The sequence below is a fragment of the Aricia agestis genome, chromosome 6 (assembly GCF_905147365.1).
Source record: "Aricia agestis chromosome 6, ilAriAges1.1, whole genome shotgun sequence".
NCBI classification, from domain to species: Eukaryota; Metazoa; Arthropoda; class Insecta; order Lepidoptera; family Lycaenidae; genus Aricia; species Aricia agestis.
Genome location: NC_056411.1, coordinates 15,107,528 through 15,127,271, shown reverse-complemented (window position 1 = coordinate 15,127,271; position 19,744 = coordinate 15,107,528). Strand labels below are relative to the sequence as shown.

At 38.2% G+C, this 19,744-nt stretch overlaps 1 protein-coding gene across 2 annotated transcripts; it reads right to left on the bottom strand.

Moving 5' to 3' along the window:
* Nucleotides 1–508: 508 nt before the first annotated feature.
* On the bottom strand, nucleotides 509–18,294 carry LOC121728329 (histone-lysine N-methyltransferase SETD1). 2 transcript variants are annotated; one of them, XM_042116487.1, is made up of 28 exons: nucleotides 18,174–18,294; nucleotides 17,601–17,837; nucleotides 17,143–17,392; nucleotides 16,641–16,817; nucleotides 15,332–15,474; nucleotides 15,202–15,231; nucleotides 14,561–14,692; nucleotides 14,054–14,156; nucleotides 12,432–12,547; nucleotides 10,993–11,141; nucleotides 10,661–10,800; nucleotides 9,975–10,124; nucleotides 9,468–9,675; nucleotides 9,081–9,184; nucleotides 8,692–8,898; nucleotides 8,185–8,394; nucleotides 7,902–8,014; nucleotides 6,068–6,401; nucleotides 5,723–5,841; nucleotides 5,358–5,592; nucleotides 4,925–5,090; nucleotides 4,475–4,601; nucleotides 4,218–4,296; nucleotides 3,531–3,734; nucleotides 3,017–3,203; nucleotides 2,441–2,547; nucleotides 1,667–1,861; nucleotides 509–1,414 (listed from the first exon to the last, which is right to left on the bottom strand). In XM_042116487.1, exons 2-28 carry the CDS (start codon nucleotides 17,834–17,836, stop codon nucleotides 1,241–1,243), a joined length of 4,395 nt encoding a protein of 1,464 aa, XP_041972421.1. In that variant the 5' UTR covers nucleotide 17,837; nucleotides 18,174–18,294; the 3' UTR covers nucleotides 509–1,240. The 2 variants fall into 2 exon arrangements, with proteins under 2 accessions (XP_041972421.1, XP_041972422.1); XM_042116488.1 differs by lacking the exon at nucleotides 15,202–15,231.
* Nucleotides 18,295–19,744: the final 1,450 nt, after the last annotated feature.

The window sequence follows — 19,744 nt, the reverse complement described above, 5'->3', positions numbered from 1 at the left end:
AAATTCCTCATAATATCAAAAACTTAAGGTTATATATAAGTTGAGTATGCCAAATGTGAGGACTGCATTCTGTGAATGGGGTTGGACTCAGAAAAATATGCAGATTAGGCGCTTTGCAGACGAAGAGGCGGGGCGGGCCGGTCAGTTTCGCCGCGAACGATAGCGAATCCTAAAAGGATGGAGGAAACGGTGGGGAAAAAGACCGCGGCTGCCTGCCGTGAATCACACAAACCAGTTTACATGCAGTAACGCAGACGGCGTATGCTTTGCGTACGCAGCGAAGTTGACCGGTCCGTCGTCTGCACAGCGCCTTATGATCCTTAACAGAAGAGCGCGTCGCGCGTCACCGACGCTTCCATATTTTCATAGCAGAGTACTTAAACAACAGAGCAACAGAGATATTAAATGCTTTGGCGAAAAACATGACGCGTCGCTTTGACCTTAGCCTGACATCTAAAATCATAACTGAACACAAAGAAAATGGGTAGTTTTAAATTATACTCCAAAGTAATTATTGGAATTTTTATTTACACGCTTACAAGTAAAATAATATAATAAGAGTGCATTTGGAAGGACAATACCAGTTTACAACTTAACTGTGTATTAACAGCCTTTATCTCTTTTATGATTTCATATGGACTATCGTAAAAACATGGTATAAAAACCACACACATATTTCTCGATTAATTACAGGTATTACATGTACTTGCAAATGTACCACAACTGATAGAGATCCATTATTCACAAAAATATACAAAACAAACAGTTACACAATGTTTTTCAAACACTGCACTCAAAAACTAATCGACGAAAACGCACCAAGCGACATTATAGTACAAGGAAGTTGCCTAAATATTTATTTACAACAGCTACATTTTAAATAATCAAATCACCACATTCATACACACCACAGACACACCATCACGTTGTATTCATATATATTACATCATTAAAATCATTACCACTGGGACAAGGAAAGCTGGGATTTAAAAAATAACTTTTCGGTGCTATCGAAATTTGTATCTCACGTAACTAATCAAATACTTTAATGACTGAAATTAATAATAAACCTTCAAAAATATTTTCTAATCGTCTTTTTTATATTTAATCGTCAGTTTCATCCCAAAAAATATAGCATGAGTTTCGTAGGTTCCTCCTAAAATAAACCTTGGAAGACCGTTCGGATTACCAGCAAACTTGTACAGTATGAATAAGCAGCCATACATATTTTTTGTGTAAGTTAGTTGAGGAACCCGCGGCACTGCGGCGCGCCGCACAGACACGGGATCTTCTCGTCTTCTAGCGGGAACTTGTAGTCGTACGTTATCTCCTCGTCTATACCGATCGGCTGCTTCGAATATATCACAATCTTCTTTTGAGACTCTATCGTTATAATCTTCGCGTAGCAGTTCGGCTGAAAAAAATATTCGGATGTCAGAAACACTTGTTGATTGGCATAGTAGGGGGAGATCCATGTCTTCCAACATGGCAGCTATAGTAAGCAAAAAAAAAAAATGTTATGCAATTACAAATATAAATCCACCAATCCAACATGACTAAATTAGTTTGAAGCTACAAATCAAGATTTCGAAAAAAAATTACGTCATCATTTGTTAAATTTTTTGGTAACGTAACCAAATGGTTACTAAGCTATGGTAGTACTAACATTGCAACTGTGGTTGATGAACCGCGCGAGGTTGCCGCACTTGGTGGCGTCGATGATGGTGTCGAGGTCGATGCGGAACAAGTAGGAGCTGCCGATGCCCGTCGCCTCGTACTGCGCCTCGCGCACGTCCGCCACCACCGGCCGCACCATCTGACCCACGTACTCGATCACCATCTCGTCCGCTGCTATCGGCTCCTGCGTCCAAAAATAACGGTTAATGGCTTAAACAAGATGGGACGCATTATACTTGAACGCAAGTGCCAACTTTTAGGCCTACTTGCGTCATTCTGGGTTGATGGTGGTTTAAATACTTACACTAAGCCCCAACTTCACCAACGTCTGTTAGTGTTAACAGCTAGTTAAAATGTCATGTCTTCTCTTTCATTCATAACTTAGCGTTAACTTTAACAGTCGTTGGTGAAATTGGGGCTTAGTATGTTATTACCTCTTTGATAAAATTTTTGTTTGTATCGACTATCAAATCTATTTTTACGATTTGTCGCGGACGTAAATTACACGGTTCCCGTGGGACAGTGCGTTAACGCCATTATAAAATAGAAAATATATTTTCACTCTTGTCATTCATCTATATGAAAGAGAAGGTACGATATTTTTACATTCAATAATTGGAATTTGCCAACATTCGTTTTCTTTGGTAAATTATTAATAAGAAAATATTTTAGATTATAGACAAATCACGAACTCAACACGTATATTTTAAATAATAAAAGTAATCTCAAGTGTTGAAAATACGAATGAGTTAAGATATTTCACCTGTGCGAACAATCCCCAGTCGTGAATACCGGATTTGGCAAACTTGAGCTGCTTCTTTCTGAACTTGAGCTGATTGAATTTGAGCAGATCCGAGTCCGTGTCCGTTCCTGTAAAGAAAAATCATCGTTATAATATGACGTAATTAATAATAAGTCTAAAAGACGTCAAATTTCAATTTTATGATTGCCCAGGATCGGCGTTGTTAAACAATAACAATCGCATTTGCTATTACTAGTGTTGATACAATAAAAAATACTAAGCCCGAGTACATTATTTTTTCCAGTCGGGTAAATCTTACCGAAGTATAATAATATAACAGTAATCGTATTTTTGACCGACTTCCAAAAAGAAGGAGGTTATATGTTCGGCTGTGGATATTTTTTTATCTATAGTTAAGAAACTAAGTTATCTTTAAACATAATATTTAAAAAGTCCCAAGGCGTGATGGACCTAAAGTAGATTAAAAGGAATTTGAAAACTTGGTATGTGAACAAATAATATAAAAAAGCGAAATAAAAAGGATATGGGCGAAAAACCCATAGACGACTCATTTGCACTTAATTAAAAAAATCTTACCGAAGGCAGTAAGGAGGCGTCGCTGGTTGGACCGCGCCTCTCGCGACTGCTGTACCTTCGCCAGCTTCTTGTCCTCAGCGGGGACGTGGACGGCGGCGGCGCGGCCGTGGTGGTACTTGTACTTAGCCTTGATGCGCGCGTCCATCTTGTAGTAACCCTCCGTGCGCGCCGACCCGCTCGAGTGACCCTGAGGAAAAATAGGTTTCAAGTTTTTTTTTTCAAAATCACAGTAATTTTATGACAAAGACAGGTAATAAAAAAGAAAATATTTCATGACAAAATGTTAACCTCTAACTCTACGACACAGAATAAAACGATATAAGTGTTGCGTCTTGCAAATTAGCGACTGTCGAGCGAAACTAATATTTAAAACGAACTTTTGTTTATCATCACAAATCAACCAACGATATAATATGAATAGATAAAAATCAACTGATTTTAATTTAACAAAAACGACCGTCTGTTGAAAAAATAAGATGCAACTACAAAGTCAAACATTAAAATTATTTGTCACCTGTAGATCCTCATAAATATTGGCGTGTCGCTTGCTCTTCTTGCGCGGCGGGCTGTAGCACACGTCGGTGGGGGGGTGGTCGACCCAGTGCGTGTCGTTGAGCCAGTAGCCCTGCGCGTCCTCGGCCAGGAGCGACTCGTACGCGCGCCGCAGGTGCTCCACGTCCTCCCGGTCTATACCCCGCGTGAGGAACTCGTACATAACCTGGGCAACATCAGAGACTAGATATACTATTTCCTTAGTCTATGGTAACATTAAAATGTTAGGTGCATTGTTACACTGTCATACATGCTAAACTTTAAAAAAATATGACATAAATTGCAGTTTGGCTCCATTTGGCTCTAGTAAAAATTAAATCATTTTTATGTGTAAAGGACTAGGCGTAACAACACTGCAGCGGAGCTAAGCGAGACTTAAAGGTAAAATATTCTGTATATGACCTTGTATGAGGAAAGCTGCACTACGCCGCAAAGACGCTACGCGACACAAAAGTGTCTCGTCAGTTTACTTAGGCGTTCGGATAAACGAAACGCGAACTTAAAATGTCGCTCTGAACGCGCATAAAGAAGTTTAAAACAAAATCAGGACCTAAAATTTTGAGTTCTTTTAAAAATCGCTAATTTTCCGAAGAGTAGAAGATTCCTGACGACAATAATTTTCAGTTGTAAATTCAAAAACAATAGTTACCTGCATCTCAGCCATGATGTCTCGCGGCTTGAACGTCACGCCCGCGTGCACGTTGAACCCGTCCTTTGAGTCGTACAGCCTGCAACAGACATAAGTAGTGAGATGATGTTAAAATATAAGCCATTAAAAAGAGCTGTAGTATGGTTAGTAGTCAAATGATGTCATACAAAAATCTCAAATTAAGAGTAACTTTAAGTTACAAATAAATAAAATAAAAAGTTAAGCAGCTTTTAAATAAGCACTAAAGGTTAACTTACTTGTTTGATAATTCCAACGATTTCTTCTCGTATCTTCTTTTGTACGGTCTTTTTTCCTTTTTGGGTTTTATGTCGTCCAGCAAGACAACCGGCTGGTCGTTTCGAGGCTGCTCCATCCAGGTGTACCCTTAGGAAAATCAAATATAATTAATAAAATATTAAAAATGTAAAGTATGTGATGCTCTTTTTGGAAGAGCAGCGAATATGTTATTTTCTGCTTATGTGAGAGTGTGTACGTGTAAGTGTGTGCGTGTATTTATGTGTGGTGCAGTTAACGAGGCGCAAGTATACAGCAGCGTATATATGATCACTTTCTGTTTGCGTGAGTGTGCGTGTGCGTCTTTGTGGGCGTATCGGTTTGTAAGGTGTGTGTTTGTGCATGTGTGAGTGTGCGTGCATATTTTGTTCCTGTACGTATACGTGTGCGTGCCTGTTTGCAATATGTCATACCATGGTCATGCTGCAGATGGTTGTTGTTGGTGCGCGCGGGGGAGTGGTCTGGCGTGCGGTCTGGCGGCGGGCGGCAGTAGGAGTGGTCGAGCGCCACCTGTGATGCCTGCGACGCTTGCGACGCCTGCGACTGCGGCGACGACGTCTCCGATAACGCACTGCTCGCCTGTGGATATACGCAGATGAGTAATGCGTGTGTTCTTATATGTGCTAAGCGCAGCGTGATTATTTTCTGACATAAATGGAATAACAATAACATAATTGAAAATTCGTAGCTAACTTTCTGACGTTAGCTACGAATTTATAGGAGAGATTCAAATGGAAGTTTCTTGCTTACTTAATTCTGTCATATTCGTGTTTTCATGATACGCATAGTAATAAAATTAATTTAAAAATACAGCTGTGAAAACAAATACAAATTTTCTTATCTTACCTCTTTGACTCCATTGACGCCCACAGCCTCCGTGTAACTATGATCGCTAGCCGAAAGAACTCTCTGTCTCTTTTCGTTCTTTCTTTTCTTTTGTCCCTTTTCTTTCTTCCTTCTTTCTTTGTGCTCGTCCTCCGAGCTTATTTCACCTTCCTCTACGTTGTCATTGCGCTTCTCGGGTGATTTCAAATGGTTCTTGACGGGACTTCTAGGTTCCTCGGATACTGTTTCAGGTTTACTAAAATAAAAATATAATTTAATTAGGTTTTCCTCAATTTCAATATTGTATTCAAACAGTAACAAAAAGTAACTCATTTTGTAGAGCAAATTTTTATTTTTGGGTTTTGATTTGAAGTTTGAAAATTTACCTTTCACTAGGCGGTTTCTCTGGTTGTGGTGATTTATCCTTCGCCATGTTTCGCCTTTGCTCCTCCTGAAACTCCCTTTCAATTTGCTCCATGTATTCTGTGTTTCGCCTTCTTCGTTCCTATGGAATAAAAAAATCTGTGTCACATATTTTCTGCTAATCGTCAACATTACTTCATTAAAATATTTAGTAAGTATCTACATTTGAATATTGAACCTTAACTTCATTTCTTTTAGGATTTGACAATGACAAAAACATCAACCATAACATCTTCTAAATAATAATTAAAATAACTCGACACTGAAGCCTTAATGTCATCGTAAAGATACCTAAAAGATAAGTTTACCTGATACTCCCTCTCCTCCTCCGAGTCGGAGTAGACTCTGTCGAGGAGGGTGTCGCGCGGCTCCTCGGGCGACAGTATTGGCGAGCCGAGCCGGTCGTCGGAGGCCTCCACCTGCGGTATGGGCGTCTTCTCCCGCTTGCTCTTCTCCTCCTCGCTGTCCGACGAGGAGTAGACTCGTCGGAGGCGCTCCTTGTTGGACACGACCTTGAACTGCGTCTCGTCGAGATCGGAGTCGTCGGTGTCGGAGTATATCCGCGGGGCGACCTTGTGCGTCGCGGACCGCGCCGACCGCTCCGACCCCGACCACGTCGAAGACGACGATGATGACGATGACCTGTAAAACACGTTTTAAATTAGTTTTTTAGAAAATGATAATTTTAAAGGAATGAATCAATTAATAAGCCCTACTAATGACATACACAGCAGATAACAGAATTCATCTGTTATGTGACTTTTCTAATCGGATATGTCAATAAGCCTTGTACTTTATGTTAATACTAGCTGTTGCCCGCGACTTCGTCCGCGTGGACTTCAGTTTATAGCGCGCGGTGTCAATAAAATTGGTGTCAAAAGCTTTTTAAAACCCTGGTACCCTTTAAATCAAAATACCCAAAACAGCCGTGTAGTGTGCACATAATATGATTTTTTTTAATTAAACTTTTTTATACCTTTTAAAGCTTATTTAGCGTTACACAACTTTAGCTTTGCCCAATATCCAATACCCATAGGCCATAAACTATTTAGTATTTATTATTGGTAGACTGTTGTTTCTGATTTCTATGTTGGTACGTGAGTAATTTACTAACATGTATAACAATCGAAAGAATCGAATTATTAACTCAACATGGTACCACCTCTTATAGAAATACATTTGATCAAGCGATAGCGCGATCTAGGCGACTCTTGGCGCCATCTGTTCCAGTTTTTGGAACTAACTTAATTTGAACAAATTTACGCATAAACATCCCCTTACAACCCCTTTTTCCAGTAAGAAGTAGCCTATGTCCTTTCTCAGGCTTTAGACTATCTGTGTACAAAATTTCATTACAATCGGTTCAGTAGTTTTGGCGCTGTTGTTTTTGAATTTGATATCTAATCTAAGTTGGTAGGTGAGTTCTTAGTTAATAACGTGTATAACAACCGAAAGAATCGAAATATTAACTCAACATGGTACCACCTCTTATAGAAATACGCATGAGCAAGCAATAGCGCGATCTAGGGGACTCTTGGTGCCATCTATTTCGAGTTTTTAGAACTAACTTAATTTGACTAAATTTACGCATTTTCACCCCCTTACAACCCCCTTTTCCAGTTAAAAAGTAGCCTATGTCCTTTCTCAGGCTTTAGACTATCTGTGTACAAAATTTCATTACAATTGGTTCAGTAGTTTTGGCGTGAAAGCGAGACAGACAGACAGAGATACTTTCGCATTTATAATATTAGTATAGAACGTGTATAACAATCGAAAGAATCGAAAAACCTAACTTAACATGGTACCACCTCTTATAGAAATACGCATGAGCAAGCAATAGCGCGATCTAGGGAACTCTTGGCGACATCTATTTTGAGTTTTTGAAACTAACTTAATTTGACCAAATTTACGCATTTTCACCCCCTTACAACCCCCTTTTCCAGTTAAAAAGTAGCCTATGTCCTTTCTCAGGCTTTAGACTATCTGTGTACAAAATTTCATTACTATCGGTTCAGTAGTTTTGGCGTGAAAGCGAGACAGACAGACAGACAGAGATACTTTCGCATTTATAATATTAGTATAGATTTAATTAGTAAGGGGATTAATAAGTTAACTGCAATGGATTTTTAAGTGTAATCTTACCGTGACGAGCTACTGGACGTGCGTCTTCTACCGGTCGTGAGGTACGATCCCGTAGTTCTATTCTTTGGACTGCCAACTTCTTTTTCATCGTCTGAATTCTGTACAATTTCCTCCTAAAATTATAATAGTGGATTAACGTAATTTGTTTGGGTTATACACTGACTTAGTTTATAACCCAATTAAATAACGAACATTTTTATTACAATAAAACTCCATACCTAGGCCGGCTTAATCTGCATGATGTATGGGCCTTTATAAAATTAAGATTAAAAAAAATCCATACCTGATCGCTAAGCCGCTTAGAGGAGTCCTCATCCATGACGACGGGCGAGGGTATTTTCCTCTTGCGGCGGAAGCTGGGCATCTTGGGTATGGTCGCCCGCAGGCCCAGGCCGATCCCCGCCCCGTACCCGCCGAGGTCCAGGCCCAGGTCCCGGGACTCCATTATCGACTTTATCGAGTCCACCGTCTCCTCCTTCTTGTTGGATATATCCTGTAAAAAAGGTATTTATATTTATGGGTTATTTAAAAATAATGTAAATCATTGAACTTAAGTAATTTTTTTAAAAGTTCGTGTCTATCTCAACTTTTTACATAATTTACTTTGTAATAAAATTTATTATTACAAAGTAATCGCATTCAAAATGTTTAATTCTTAAGCATTCTGTGATTACATAAAACACATGTTTGTGCATTTACAATGCCATTAACACTACACTCTCATGACACGAGGCTCCCGGCTAGTCACGATAGCTAGTCACGCGTGGGTTGGACTATAGCTCGTATTTACCTGTAGCGGCTGCCCTGGTTCCTCCCTGGCCGGTTTCACGGCAACCCGCGTCTTGCGGCTCTGCTCGTCCCACCACACCTCAAAGTGCTTGAACGCCGTACTCTCTATCATCTTCTTGTTAAAGTCCTTCTTCAGTATCATCTTGAGCTCAGTCGTCACGCGCTCTATCACGCTGTTTATTGTTGGATAGTAGGGGTTGTCTGGGTGCTGTATTTTTGACATTTGTTTTAGTTCAACACAAATAAAACACATACTGTATTAAAAAGACTATATTAAGTCGTCCATTACCACTTTTAAGTCCAAACATGGTTTTATTATCGATATGACTAATATGACTATAAGCTAAAATATAAACATATTTTAGGATAGATAAAGCATAAAGTGCGTACCTGTCCGACGTCCTTGGCGGGCGCGAGATGTTGCGGCAACATGGGAGGCGGGTACGCACCGTACGGCAGCGGCACGTCCGCCAGACCGTAACCCGGCGGGTACGCTGCGGGCAACACGCATTTTAGGGTGGGTTGCACCAACTTACTTTAACTATAACTTTAACCATAACAAAATGTCAAATAAACTGTCAAATTCCTAGTAAAAGTCCATAATGGACGCCATATTTGAAGATAACCTTAACCTTAACTATAACAACGCCTCTGGTGCAACCCACCCTTACTATCGGCCTTATACTTTTTTCAAATATAATTAGTAGCTCAATAAAATACACTTCTCAAAATTAATTCGAATCACAATCGTATTTTTACTTGTAATATACTACATACCTGTGGCAGGCCACATATGTTGGTAGTAATGAGCGTGGCCGTGCGACGCGTGTGGCATAGGACCATGTGGCATATGGTGCCCGTGGGGCATATGCGGCACGGGGCCCACATGCGGCAGGGCCCCCACGTGCGCCGGCCCGTAGTACGCGTCTGCGGGGACTTGCTCCTCTATCTTCGCCTCCGTTGACGATAACGATGACAGTGACATCTGAAAAATATAGTTTATGCATTGATTGCACAGAAAATTAGTATTGCAATATAATCTATCAAGATAAATATATTCTGCATCTTTATCAAATAAAAGGAGCAATTTATATGTAGATTTTTATTACTCTTTGAAAGAGTAATAAAAATCTATATATAAATTGCTCCTTTTATTGCTTATACTATTGGATGCACCATGCAATTTTATGCAATCGTAAGGTAGGAGTTTAGGCTGGATTTTATCACCTGGCAGATTTACGAACAAAACTTAGTACTACATACTTAGCAACTTCCAAAAATTACCTGATCGTCTTCCAAGTTGTCTTTATCCGCGGACTTGGCCGGCGACCGTTTGGGTTGCTCGCCGGTCAGCAGTTCGTCCTCCGACGACGATATATCGGATCCGATCTTATCCATTACAGGTAACTTCTTTTTTGCTTCTTCTTTTGCACGCTGAGTAAAAAATTATAGGTCCCTTTTATTTTTTTAAACGATATACTTAGCTATTAATTTCCTAATAAAGTAGTCAGAATTTTTTTATTGTATGCAATGTTTTATCTTGTTCTATCAAACGCCATAATTACAATTACTTAAAAAAAATTATGACACAGTGATTGATATGATTTATACGTGGGAGAGCCATGCTTCGGCAGAATGGGCCGGCTCGACCGGAGAAATACCACGTTCTCACAGAAAACCGGCGTGAAACAGCGCTTGCGCTGTGTTTCGCCGAGTGAGTGAGTTTACCGGTGGCCCAATCCCCTACCCTAGTCCCATCCCTACCCTCCCCTATTCCCTTCCCATCCCTACCCTCCCCTGTTACCCTATTCCCTCTTAAAAGGCCGGCAACGCACCTGCAGCTCTTCTGATACTGCGTGTGTCCATGGGCGACGGAAGTTGCTTTCCATCAGGTGACCCGTTTGCCCCCTTATTTCATAAAAAAAAAGATTTTTTTATTGTTTCAAGAGCAAGCTTTGCACTTTACTTACTTTAGCTATAGTTTCCTTCAGACATTCAAGATAAAATTCCCTGCTCAAATAAGGTGATGGTGTTTTAGACAACGGCTCCCCATCCAACTCAGTCGCAACATTGAATGATATGATGCTGTCACGTTCTTCGCTTATTGAACCTACAACAAAACACAAGTTAGACAAAAATGCTTTGACGAACAAAAAGTGTTAAAATCATCTTATTTTCGCTCAAAGCAAACTTTCTGCCTGAGCCTCTACTTATAAGCAGTAAAAATGTGCTCAAAATATGCGTAGTAGATTTTACCACATTCTATATTGATAATATATACAGAATAAATTGTAGATGGTACCATCGTCGTCAGAGGGTGGCTGAGGCGCGTCGAGGTCGGGTATGCGCGCGTGCGGGCGGTCCTCCTCCTCCTCCGACGAGATGCCCAACGACAGGAACGGCGGCGCCAGACCTCCACCCGCGCTCGCGCCTTTCAGCAGCATCGCGATCCTACACAAACATACAATATTGTACTGCTTAGGAAAAATTAAATACATCTACTTCAAAATTGAGTTCCAAAATTCCACCTTAACATACATACATACATACAGAGCAAGTAAAATAAAAGCTTTTAAAAAGGATTGTGTGATACGTCAACTATCAACTGACAACGGCCTGACAGCGAACTGTATTTCAATTTTCAAACATAAAGTCAAACGAAACCGAAATTGATTTACGTCTGTGTGTAAAAATTTGTTTACGAATAAACTTACACAAGCAACTTTTTAAGAGATAAAATTGACAACGTGCCGATAAGTGTCGACTGGACGTCAAACAGATGAAAAAAATTGGTTCTGCTGTCATATATAGCACGTCTTTTTTACCACACAGTGTTACTGATAGTGACATCTCGCTTGCTCAGGCCTTTGTTTCTCTATTCCGCTGGGTATATTAACTTAATGGTTTCAAAGGTGATCGCACGTTTATCAGTACGCATGCACCGCATTGTAGAATTCGTTGTATGAATGTATTGTATGTGAAACCTGGCAATTCACCCGCACCGTGGGCGCCGCATTTCGTGTACTATGTGGTGCGTTCAACGCACACGGCGCGTACGGTGCTGACAAATGTGCGATCAGCTCAAGAGGCAGGATACCTCTGAAATTATAAACTCCTCAGTCCGCACGCGGATCTCCTAGGATTCACGCGCCAAGATGAGCAATATAATAAGTGATAAGTGAGCATAATATAATAAGATGAGTATAGCAAAATGCCGTGAAACATTGAGATTTTTTGGAGCTTGTGCTCGAACTATAAGTAAAAGTTTCTAGTATCCCTCCGCGACTAGAAACCAACATTTATACCTCTAGATTATATTTATACTAATTTTTACAAAAGCGAAACTGTCTGCCTTTTTCACGCCCGCCGCTACCGCTAATCGCTAAACCGATTTTGCTGAAGTTTGGTGTGGAGATACTCTTAATCCCCGGAACGGACATAGGATAAGCAAGGGCGTCGCCAGGGGGAGGCAGGGAGGGGCAGCTGCCCCCCCTAGAGATTCTAAAAAAGTTGCCAAATATATTATATATTATTATAACTTATTTACAAGTTTTTTATTAGTCAAGAGCTCGTGCTCGTGTAGCTTTACACATTGGACTATGTACTGTCACAGAATATATACCTATGTATATAGTACTAAGATACTGTTGTTATTACAATCGCTGTAGATGTAAGGCTCGTAGTACAAGTGAAATCGCGGAAAATGTACGGTACGTAAATTTTTAACGTTTAAATCAATACCTCGTGTCAAGATCGACGTTCTTCGGTTCTTCAGCGGGCGGGGGCGGCTTGGGGTCGGGCTCCTTGACTACGATCTCCTGCGGGGGCACCGGCTCCTCGCTCTTGGCCTTCACGTCCTGTGGTTAAACACTTGTTACAGAGTACACAGAACTAAGAAATACATCGACTTCAAAAAACGGGCGAATAATAAATATATACGCGAGTAAGTCGCGACTGTCACTTTTGACATGTTTCACAATGCGGAGTAACGCATTACAACTGCGCGCGCCGGCCAATATGACATACTACGTCAAACATATAAATTTCGAGATCTCTTCTGAGCCTCGTATTTTGTCGGTTTCAGACTGTACAGAGATATTTAACATTATATTTTTTCGCAGATTAAACTATTAATAATGTAGTCATTATATGAGAGGACTATCTTCCTAGTCACTACTTAGCAGAAATACACTCTGTCAAGTGTACGACACTAGCTGTGGCACTGCGCATCTCCCCACAATATTCGAGGCAGCGGCCTAGCATTTACAATAGGAACAATCATTTATTATTGTTATTATTAAGATAGGCCGATTTAATTTAAAACCTTATTCCTTACAATTCTGTTTTGATGTTCTTTCAGATTCAACACAAGCAAATAATGTAGTCTATCAACGCTTATAAGTACATTTGGGTTTTGAAAAAAGGATGCTTTACAAATCTCCAACAACATAGTTAGATATTAATTTCATGCATTTCCATCATTCCAGTATTAATATAATAAATAATAATAACAGGCCTGAGGTTAACTTACAGAAAAATAATATCACTCACACTCCAAATTATTATAACCGCCCAATTTCTTTAAATGTTCTACATCATGCAAATTAAAATATTGTCTACTACTTATGAATTGATAAAATAAGGGATAACAAAAGAACAGTAAAACTTGCACGTCTATCTTTAATATTATTTCATATTACAAAAAGTGTGATGTGCAAAATTTTTAACAATAATAAATACCAAATACTCTATAAATAATGTGTAATAAAAAATATTAATTAACATTACTCCTTAATCAGACAGAAAAAATCTACTTAAGAAGTAAATATCAGAGGCGGAGCTACGCGCGAACCTTATCTGAGTGGACGGGGTGGGCAGGGCGAGCGGGCGAGGCGCGGGGCGAGGGGCGCGGCTCGGGCGCGCTCGGCGTGCTCGTCGTCGGTTCCAACGACTAGTGTAGCGGTACAACGTTCACAATTCACTCGTATTAAATTGTATTAATTTACATAATATTTTACATGTTATTTCATGCTCCAGTTATCATGCGTTTTAAGACATATTATGAACATTAATAAAACACTTGACTCAAGTTGAAAGGTGTTTTCATGACTGGTGACTCTCCTACCGTTATTGAAACGCCGAAATACCGAAATGTACAAAATACTAGAAAGCATATTACCTCGTACATTTTTATACATTTCGGTTTTGGTACTGAATGTTAGCACAACACAGAAACCTGCACGAAAACTTTTTTTTTTTATAATACGATAATAATATTAATTTTATCGTATTATTACGTGCTAATTTATATAATTATTGTATTAATTAGCACGTAAATCTAAACATCAAGTAGATATACTCACATGCGCATGCGGCGTGTGATGATGGGGTTGGTGCGAGTGCCGCCAGTCCCACCACACGCCGGACCCGCCCGCACTCGGCGTCGCGCCGTAACCGTATCCGTACCTGTACGCGTACGCACTTTTTAGACACAAATTTTATTTCAAAATATTGTAGTACTAATATTTAATTTGGAATATTAAAATTGGTATGGTTTAGTTTTGTTTTGTTTAGATGATAAAACCGGAGAATATTTTCAAGCAAATGCATTTATAATACATATTTTTATATGTTACTACAATTTTTTTAACTTTTTTCTTTTCAACGAGATTAATTGTTTTCGAGACAGTGATACGCAATATGCAACTTGCGGTAATTGTAATGGAAATAGAATTTTCAAAAATTTACAATTTTTTTATACGCACAAATACAAAATTGTATTTGTGTTATTTTGAGTTTGTATGTATATAACCATACTTTTTACATCAATGGGTTTATTGGTTGTAAATAAAACGCAATATGCAACGTACGGGGTCTGGTAGCTGTAGGGGTCGTATGGTACGGGCGGCGGCGCGACAGGGTACGCGAGGTCGGGCGCGGCCGCGGGCGTCGGCGGCGCGTACTCGCTCGCCTCACTGCTGCGCCCGTAGCGCTCGCGGTGCCTGACACATTCATAATTTTAAATGTTGAACAAAAAAAGCAATGCTACCAACATTATACCATACTAATAAAACTACATTCGCCAAACTATTGAGCAGCCATCTGCCATCCAATAATTACTTTAATAAAAAAATCTGAATGCGTAATACATTTGCTATTTTCTTTTTTTGCTATTCAAATGATGCAACTACTTTCACTGTCATAGAAATTAGACTCTAATTGACAAGCAAAAGTACTGTGAATCGGTCTTCGGACTTCTGGGATCTGTTTTAAAAATCCATATTACAATAAAATCCCAAGGTCTTAGTTTTTTTTTGCATTTAACTACACCACATTTAAATCACACAAATGCATGCATTTTTTTTCAAATAATGGATTGAAAATCTTTTCAAATAATTGAAAAACAAATAATAAATTGTAATTGTCACTAGTATTTTGATTTACAGGCATTTGCAAATCTACTATAACCAAAAAGCAAGCAATCTAATAAATACCTAAAATTAAATTTTACCTTCTTCTACATTTCCTTCTGCAACGTCGGCTTGAAAACAGATAACTGATATAGATTTGATTGATGACTACAATATTGTAAATTTTGTATGTTAAAAATTACAAACACATTTCTAAATTGTAAAATATACCTTTCCCGGTCTCTGTCACGATCCCGGTCAGAGTCTCTATCTCTTTCACTCCTCTTGTGGTGTCTATGTCGGTAGTCTCGCTCGTCGTCCGACCAGCGGTGATTACTGTCTCCATGCTCATCCTTGTACCGAGAATATGGATCCTAAAATCAAATACAAAAATGTAAAGGATCTCCTTTACACTTTTAGATCATAAATTACATTTCACATTTTAAGTTTTATATTTAAATTTTTTATAGACGCCACAAAATATTACATGAGGTGTTTTGTTGAATTTTTTGATCCCCCTCCCCCCTGGTGAGATTTCGTGAAATTTTATTCAACCGGCAACCCCCCAAATCTCACGTGAGATTTTTCAAAATGTGGGTTTCTTACGTAAACATTTGGTTCGACTTGCATATGCAAATGCATGTAATGGCACTTTTTAGGTGATAGTGCATATTGTGGCAATTTATCATTGATAGTGCATATTTCGGTAGTTTTATGCCCTCGTAGTCTCCAAAGTAGCTATCATGACACACACCGAGGCCACAAAACAGAGATAGGGTAGGTCAAAACAATTCAAATATGTTGCTCCATCCCCATTAAAAGAATGCAATACACCCGATAGGTACAATATCTTTCTAGACACAAACTTTTGCTTTGTAGTTGGCAGCATTAGTAAAAAATTTCAATAAAGTAGCTACCGATTTCTTAAACTTCCATGGATATTAAGATTGTAATCGGAAAATGTTGTTAGAAAATTATTATTGGTGCTGTATAAAAAATTTAAAATCCTGGATTTGATGAAATTTAATAAAATTGACGCTTTTATTTACGGCACCACCGGAAAGCTCTTCAAAAAATAATAAATTTTAATAATAAGTGACTTTTGATTGTGCATATTTTGGCCATTTATCGTGCATACTTGCATGCATATTTCGGCACTTTAATTGTGCATATAATCCGATGTCTACTTATGATGAAATCTTAAGCAAACAAAATCTTGTACAATCTGGATGAAATGGACCAAAATAGTATTATTTTGTTGAGAAAAAAATTATGTGAGATTTTCCGAGACCTCTCCCCAACGTGAGATTAGATGAGATTTGACTCGACCTCCTCCCCCCTAAACAACTCACGTAATTTGTGGACGCCCCCTTAGGTTATTTTGGAAACAATAGTTTGTCCTTTTTTAATATTAAAACTACATAATATATGTAAGTCTATTAATTAGTAATATTTACAACTTTTCATCTGTTTATTTAAAGATAAGACTGACATATACTTATATTTTGAACCAAGATAGCAAATTATATTTACTAAATACCTGTTCAACCAATTTTGTATCCTCTAGCCGTTTGCTGAGCGTAGGATCAATTTTGTTTGCAAGCCGAGCATCTTCCAATACAATAGGTTTAGGAGCTGTTTGTTTCTTTTCTGTTGTTTTATCTTCAAACATTTCTTGACATTTTTTCCCAAAAGAATCATGAAATACTTCCAGAACCTGAGGGCATTATTATTCATTAAAATTAAAAGACCTCTTAATTGAAATAAAATCTATCTATGAAGTACTGATAACATACAATAGAATTCCTTTGTCCATTAAACAAACATTAACTTATTAAAGAATCACAAGTTATCAAAATATTTTATTTTTTAAAAATATTTTCATAATGCAAGCAACATTTACCAAGACACATTTAATATTGGTAAGGCATAAAAAAATTTAACCTGCTTATCTGGGTAATCACAGATACAATAGATTATCAATTGTTATGCCGCACCCAGGTGCCGCTTTGGAGTTGATGGGTTAAGTAATTAGTACATACCTGACCCATGACAGACTTTCCATTGTATTTCTCTATACATAACTTTGAGTATTTAACCTCTTGAAACACAACTCTTGCAAAGCCCAAGTGTCTATTAGTAACGGGGTGGTAGAATATTGTCAATTCTTCGTATGGACCAACTTTATTCATCATGTCTGACAAAAACACTTTGTCTATATTATCATTCAAATTCGCAATTGTAATTTCTACCTGTGGAGGTATGCCTACATAGTTTTTATCTATGCGGAATCTGAAAAAAATATTTATTTACTAAGTATGTAATTAAAACAATATACATATTGTCTACTAATTAAGCAAAAAAAAGGAAAATTAAGTAACAAAATTCATTCCTTTTCAATTATTTTTAGGATGGATTTTTGGCCAATTGTGTTTACAAACAACTATTGCTTTGTTTTGTTTTGAAATAACAACAAAAGATTGTGAAACATTATTTATACCTAGGAATAGGTAAATCGGCTGGTTCCAACTTATTCCATATCCTGGACAGTTGCGATCGCGGGTCTCGGCACTGCACGGGCGGGTAAGACGGGTCTCCTGGTACACATCCATCGTACCTATACAACTTAACAGCACCTTTTATCAGAAACGGATCTCTAAGCAATTTGTAGTTTTTAGGGCCCTTGTGCAGCCCAGCGTTGTGGCCGGGCGTTTTGTGATCCATTCCTCCATTCATTCTGTAAAAAACAACGAATAGGTATGATTTCCAAGTTATAACCTCAAACATTGACGTAAATGTTGGGGAATGAAAATAACTTGAAGTTAATATAAAAATAACTATATTTTTAAGCATTTATGAGTATACAATTAGACAAAAATAAAATAACAAATGCAAAAGAAAGCAATATGTTGTGATAATGTAACTTTGCAAAATTGTTGGATATGCAAAAGAGAAACATCAATATAATGTTAAAAATCAATAAACGATTATCAAAAAAGTATTTTTAACAACAAAATGAACATATTACATGTGAAAAAACAATATTATAACAAAAAAATTAAATAAAAATTACATCAAGCACTCTCCATGGTGACGACCTCCTGACTTGTGAATTGTGATAAAATGAAATAAAATTTAAAACATTGAGACCTAGACAACTAAAGATGTAATTTGAAGTTGTATTTTATTACGCTAAATAAAGAAATAGTTAGATTATACACTAAAATATTACTCGAAATTTATTCCAAATAAATTGCAAATAAACAAAATTAATAGGACGCTGATTTGACTTAAAAAAACATACATCATTCCCAACAAAGACGGAGAAGTATATAAAAAAAAATAGTGTCATTCGTTACCTATACAAAGAAAGTTAAGAAATTAAAAAGTGGCAACATCGTAGTGTCATCCTTTTTTTCTTAGATTGATTTGAAATAGGCCTGGAGATATTGACACAAAATTCTTGTTCATTTGTACCAGTATGGCGGTTTTCCAGGGGTATAATTACATAAAGGCAAAAAGGAAAATGATGGTCATAGCGCTCGCACTGGCAGCCCAAACGCGTGGGCGTTAATCGAACGTGTCGGATAAATAACGAGTGTCGAACGATTTGTTCCACAAAAATGCTTGTATTTTCAGATAGTCGAAAAAAAATAAGTAGGCGAAATCGTAATGCCATACTTGTCGGGTGCGGCGAATACGTTAATTTTAATTAAAAAATTGAACCATTTGTACCAGGCTAATTTTTGCATAGCTAATCATCGTCGAGTAGCCATTTACGAAAATCACCTTGCCATACTTTTCCGACAGCGCCCAATGACTGCCATACCACTGCAAAGGTGTAATTTTTTTTTTTTCACCAAACGATTTGTACCACCCTGAAACTTTTTTTAAACGGTTCCCTGTATGATCATAAATAATAGGACCCTGATAATGCCATACCTGTGGGAGGCAGCGAATATGAACAATATTATTTCAAAATCCTAAGATTTTATTCGTAATTTCAAACGGTTTTTCAAGTATGGCGCCACTTTTTCCGTCTACTACAAGTATGGCAAATATAATAATGGTCACATTGTATCGTATAATTTCCAAAAATCCAAATGCCATACTGGTACAAATCGTCTAATTTTTATCACTTTTTTTCTCAAGTCCGAGAGTCATCCCGCCCCATGGTTACAATCTGTAACAATTTTTTTTTGGTACAATGAGAGATTTTCCTGCGTAATGCCATACTTGTCGGGTGCGGCTTACAGCCCGCCATACCAACGCGAGGTATGGCGGGCTGTAAGCCGCACCCGACAAGTATGGCATTATGCTTTCGCCTACTTATTTTTTTCGACTATCTGAAAATACAACCATTTTTGTGGAACAAATCGTTCGACACTCGTTATTTATCCGACACGTTCGATTAACGCCTACACGTTTGGGCTGCCAGTGCGAGCGCTATGACCATCATTTTCCTTTTTGCCTTTACGTAATTATACCCCTGTAAAACCGCCATACTGGTACAAATGACCAAGAATTTTGTGTCAGTATCTCCAGGGCTAAAAGGGATGACACTTTTTATTTTTTAATATCTTCGCTTTCTTGATATCTATATTTTTTGTCAAGTCATACATAAGCCGGGAGATGGTGTGATTG